This window comes from Mus caroli, chromosome 6 (assembly GCF_900094665.2).
Source record: "Mus caroli chromosome 6, CAROLI_EIJ_v1.1, whole genome shotgun sequence".
Lineage (NCBI taxonomy): Eukaryota > Metazoa > Chordata > Mammalia > Rodentia > Muridae > Mus > Mus caroli.
In genome coordinates this window covers 87,262,150-87,267,972 of record NC_034575.1, presented here as the reverse complement: position 1 = coordinate 87,267,972, position 5,823 = coordinate 87,262,150, and the positions used below count along the sequence as shown (strand labels likewise).

Sequence of the window (5,823 nt, the reverse complement as noted above, 5' to 3'; positions counted from 1 at the left end):
GGGGAGGATAGAGCCTAGGAAATCCAGATGAGCTACCTGTGAGTCCTCCATGGGATCTAGAGCCCACTCTTCCCACAGGGAGGTAGGGTCTACCTGCCACCATTTCTGCTATGACCTCTAGGAAAGCTCCCTGACAGTTTCCCACTCTATGGATGGGATATCCTCATGGTGTCTTCCAGAGCTGTCTCTTCACGATTCAAGCAGGGTCTCAGAGTCACAGGCCCGAGTACAACTGCCAACCACTGGTGGCAACACCAGAGCNGAGATGGAGGGTCAGCAGCAACCAGTCTGACCAGTGGGAAGGACTCTCCTTGCCTGCCCACAGGCTAGCCTATGGTATGTGGCCATACCTGCCTATCAATCAACAGTGCCAAGCAAAAGTGGATCTGCTGACATCCTGAATCTCATCACATGTCCAGTATCTGCAGACCATGATGACCACAAGGATGTTTTGTAGAGAAGCTGACAAGTAGACCAATGAGGGCAAGGATGGCAGATCAGCAAACCAGAGGAGGGCACCAGGATCATACTGCCCAGTCATCCCTCGGGATCCTAAGGGCAGTGGACCCAGGAAGCCCCAGCAGAGGCCTCAAATAGCAGGTGCTCCAGTCCCATACACGAGCCTGCCTGGCCTCTACACAGTCATTGTATGCTCTAAATCATCTCTAGACTACAGTCACGTGTAACTATGCAGTGTGAACAGCTGTCACATTGTTGTTTAGGGTATAAGGACTAAACCATATGGTCTACACAGTTCAAATTCTTTTCTCAAATGTCTTGTATCCAAAGCTGGTGGAAGCACAGACCATGAGGTCCTCTGTGTCTCCAAAGCCTGGANAGGAAGCTCTGCACACTCACTGCAGCTGGTGAACTCCAGGCCAGGCCTTGCTGAGAACAGGAGAGGCTGGAGAAGCTGGAGAACACCCAGGCTTCTTCCAGCACACACACACACACACACACACACACACACACATACTACCACCACCACCACCAGCAGCCCTGGCACTTCCAATGCCTAGGTCCTGTGAGCTGGCAGTAGGGAGGACAGAGATTAGCAGAGCCCCAAGTTCCCCTTCCTCAAAAATTCTTCCTCATATCAGTCACAGCAGTTTCTCTTAACCAAAATTCATTTCAACTGGCCGCAGAGACTTTATAGAGATGCTCCCCATGCCTGGAACCACCTTCCCCCGCAGTGGCCACAACACTAACACAGTTACTCTGTCCTCCAGAAGACAGACTCCCTATCCACAGGAAGAGTCAGAGCCCCCCACCCCCGCCCCAGATGGTCACAGGGCACTGCCACCTCATCCCCAACCTCCCCTCAATGAGACCTTCACACCTGTGACTACTGAGCCTGGGTCAGCAACTGGGTCACCCAGAGCTCCCCTAGGGTGGAGATGTGGGTTTCACTCCGCAATTTTTATTCAGCATCTCAGAAGCTGGGTCACAGGACAGAGCAATGCAGACTTCAAGATGACGCCGATTCTGCCATTTCCTGTCACTGTGCCCACGAGCCAGAAGGCAGAGCTCTCTGGAACCCTCTGGGCTTAGGTGGGGATGAAACAGCTTAATAGTCACTGAGTGCCCAAAAGATGGTGCCCGTGACAGAGAGAACCTGGCACCTAAACTTGAGCACCAGTGTGCAGACACCTGCCCTGCAGACTGGGACTCCCNAGGAAGGGACTCTTTCCTGCCTGACTTTCTGAGAGACTCTTCAAGGTCAGGGCCACCGCCTGCTGTTTCAGTGGCTCCCTCTGCTATACCAGCACATCAGAGATAGCACCCTCCCAAAGTCTCTGAGTGACAGCAGAAACAGACGTCAGAGCCCTTCTCCAAGGCTCGAAGAGGCAAGCATGTGGCTTCCATTTAGGCCACATCTGGACATGCTCAGAGGCAGGGACAGCCCAGCTGAGGCAGTGGGGATCCCTGGTACAATTCTGACTCCCAGGCAGGATCCCCGCCCCAGTNAGGCCAGGACGATGGATGGAAACCACCTTCTCCAGGCCTCAAGGCTGCCATGGCAACTGGGCTGGGGTCATTTCCGGCCTGCCTCTCAGTAAGCCCAGAGGGTCATGTAAGGCAAAACTGTCTCTCTAGCCCCTCCCCCATCCATGGCCCCCAGACTCCCGTCCAAAACCAGCCTGAAGACCCTATGTTCCAGACTCCACTTTCCTCAAACGCTTGGCAGGCCATCAAGAGCCCCACCCACATAAGGCCTGCTGTCACCCATCCTCACCAGCTGCACGCCCCGCCGGCTGCACCTTTATCTGTTTAATGCACTCCTTTCTGCTAGGCCCCTAAGGGAATGGCTGAGGCTGCCTTGCTCTNTAGCTCAGCCCCTGGTATAGTCAGGGCCCCACAAATGCCTGATTAAGGCGAGAGCTGTGGCTGAAGAACAGATGGAAATAAAATCAGTACCATATCTCGTAATCCTNGGTGATCGCTCTGCTCATGCCAACCACNGCCACAAATGAGCTCCCTGCAGCTTCAAAACAGACTCAAAGCAGGGTGTCTACACTGTCTGCAGATGGAGGAACTGAGGTATAAAGGGCCAAGCCGTTTGTCCGTGGTCATGGAGTCAACATATGAAGTGGTAGCCATGGTGAGCTCAACCAAAGGCTAAGCAAGAGGACAGTGGCTGAGAACCCTCTCCAGCTGACGCTGCAATGCCAGCCTGGCCCTGCTCACTAGAGTCTTCCCGGCCTTTGCATGAGCTGGGTCCCTGCTAGGATGGCCCTGCAGTTGATGAAGGTACTCCAGACCTAGCTTCCACCAGCCTTCATCAACACCATAGCTCAAACACATCTGAGAAAGCCAGGCACAAAGATCCCTCAAGTGAGCAAAACTGGTCCCAGGTCCTACAGAGCCAATGGACACAAGCAGTTTGAGAAGCCAGGGCTGTTTCTATTCTGGAAACCCAGAGGCTGCAGGCACTGAGCACGCACGCACGTGCACACACGCGCGCGCGCGTGAGCGCACACATACACACACACACACACACACACATACACGCATGCACTCCATTAGACCATCCCTGTTCCCTGCACTTCCAGGCTCAGGGCTGGGTGGAGAACATCTGGGGCCTGGTTCCAGGCAGTCCCAGGCCTCCTCTATAGCCATGCCTCTCCAGCAGGCTTCAGGCAGGGAGTCCCAGGAAGGAAAGTAGGCTGGAAGCAGAGGTACTAGTGATATGAGGATCATAGGCACCAAGTGGTGCGAAGAAGAATGAGGGAGAGAGGGGGTAGACAGGTTCTCCCACCAGTTCCATCCAGCATNCAACATTTATAAAGCACCAACTGTGTGCGCGTGGTGCTGGAACCCTTGGGCTCAGCACAAAATTTGGCTTGTGTGATTCTAAATTCCAGAAAAGCAATAAACAAGGACTGAAGTCATCCTGTCTGTAATGTAAGCTGTGACTGAGAGAGATCAAAGCTGCAGGAAGAAAGGAGGGTCACAGAGGTGACCCGGCACAGAACAAACAAGTCATCCAGACACCTCCAAGAGCATCTCAGGCAAAAGCTGTGGCAAGTGCAAAAGCCCTGGGGCAGAGGCTGCCTGGTCAAGAACCTAGTGGCCTGGGCTGACTGTGGGAGCATGAGGAGCTAGAAGAGGAAGTGAGGAGCCACTGGGTGGATGAGAAGGACATGTAGTCACCATAGGGACCTTAGCTTCTACTTTGTATAAGGTGTGAGCCACTGTAGTAGCATCGAGAAGAGAGGACTAGTTAACATCGAGATTAAGTTAACTAGACTCAGGCTAGTAGGAGCAGCAGAGCTAGAGCCACAGCAGAACATGCCCCCTCTGCCACCAGCCCACAGCTGGGCTTCTGTAGGAAGGCATTCAGAGGCAGTTGGCCATGGCGATCTGCAGAGCCCTGTGATTACTACTAAGACACCCTTGGACTCCAGTAGGCAGGATTGGGCTCTATTCTGATGAGGAAAACCTTTTGTGCCTTCAGCCAGAGCCCACCAGAGGCCCTGTACCTCCTAGAACATGGACCTCTCTGTGTCCCTGTCTCAGATCTCTGAGGGGGCAGCTGCCGAGACCTCCCCTGGCCCATGCCACGCTGTTTGAGGCTGGCAAGAGAGCAGCCATGGGAAACTCTATCAACTCATATCACTTTGTCTCAGGCCTGAGAGACGGTAGCTACNAGGAGCTAGCTAGGATAGTCAGCGACTATTCCTTCCAGGTTCGGTGGCCCTTCAGGAACACAGGAAATGGATCTTACCATCAAGATCACCTCTGGGGATAGAATGTACTGAGTTGGGGTCTGTGTCTTCTTCTGCCCGGAATCGAGGTAGCAATGGTGGATGCTGGGGTATTTCTTCAGGCGTCTCTGGAGAGGGTGAGACCTGGGCTCGGTCAGGTGGCAGTGTAGATAGAGTGGGGTGACTGCTGGGCTTTACTGGGTCCTCTGAAGAGCTGTCAGTGGCCAGAGATGGACTGAGAGCAGCCAGGCCTGACCTTGGCAGANGTGCAGCACCCTCCTGCATGACACTTCGAGGAGTGACCTGGGCATCAGGGATAAGGTTTTCCTCAGGCCCTGCCTTAGCTTCAGCCTCCTTCTCCTGGACAGGGAGACCAGGTCTGGCTGGGGATGTTGTAGGCAGGCTGTCCAGCCTTCCAGGACTGCCTGCTGCTGGTGGCTCAGTGACTAGTGTGTCCTCTTCTTCTTCCTCCTCATCCTGTTCAGTGTCCAATGTCACTCTCCTGGCTTTGGCCTGCACAGGTGCTGGAGGACCCAGGGCAGCAGCTGCTGTGGGTCTGGGGAGGGCAACTGGCCAGGGGGTTACTCTGATGGAGGACGGTGGCAGATTCCCTCCTCCCAGAGCAGCTGGGGGGCCCTCTGCACCTGCCTGGACCTCGTTAACAATGGCTGTAGTAGCTTCTGCCTCAGCCACCTCCTGGTCATAGCTGTAGGGGTCTTCATACTGCCTCTCAGAGTCACCCTCCTCAGCATCNGAGAAGTTCCCATGGCAACCAGGAAGCTGGTAGCAAATGAGCTCACCACCAGCGTCAGGACAGTGGCAAGCCCGGCAGGATGAGAGGTGGACGGTATGGCCAGCAGCATACTTACGGCCACTATGGACACAGCCCACCTGGCCACACTGCGGGCAGCTGTCGGCTACTACTACAGCTTCAATGCAGTTGGGTGGTAGCTCAGGGCACAGCATGAACTGGCAGCTGATCTTGCCACCACCGGGTGGGCAGGAGCACTCGGTGCTGCCAAAGTCCACAAAGTAGGACTGGCCGGCTGGTACACGGCCATCCACAAACCCTCCTTGTACGCAGTCGTAGTACTGGTAGCCTTCGCAGGCACAGCCCTGCTGCACACAGGTAGCACAGCAGGCTCCTGGCTCCAACGCCTCCTCGATGCAGTTCTCCAGCAGGGGACACTCGGCACCTGTGCAATCCTGCCATGGGACGGCCATGCTTGGGCTCGGAGTCAGAGCTGTGACCAGAGCCAAGGCCAGCCACACTCCTGCAGATTCCTGGAGCAGCATCATGTCTCAGGAGTCTCTAGGAGAACAGAGAGGAAGCCTGTCACACTAAGGACACAGAGAGAGNTGAGGTGTATGCCCCAACATGTCTACACATAGCACACACCATCTCCACCTCCAGGCATGCCTTCCTAACCCACACTCATATATCCCTCAGCCCTGCTCTCACACAGAGACAGACACATACGGGGAAGATACAGGAACAGGAGTGTGTGCACTCAGGAGATGAAGCAATGTGGCTTCTGGAATGGAATCTGTGTGCTCAGGGTGACTTGAGCCTTCTGAACCATCTAGCCCACAGTCTCACACACAGGTAAAGCTA

The 5,823-nt window shown here is 54.8% G+C and overlaps 1 protein-coding gene across 1 annotated transcript in view; it reads right to left on the bottom strand.

Moving 5' to 3' along the window:
• Fbln2 (fibulin 2) overlaps positions 1 to 5,823 on the bottom strand; it is a 59,635-nt gene that overhangs the window by 33,769 nt on the left and 20,043 nt on the right. Inside the window, exon 2 of the mRNA XM_029478234.1 lies at positions 4,229 to 5,520. Coding sequence (XP_029334094.1) covers positions 4,229 to 5,507 — 1,279 coding nt within the window. The 5' untranslated portion in view covers positions 5,508 to 5,520. The remainder of the gene's footprint in view (positions 1 to 4,228; positions 5,521 to 5,823) is intronic.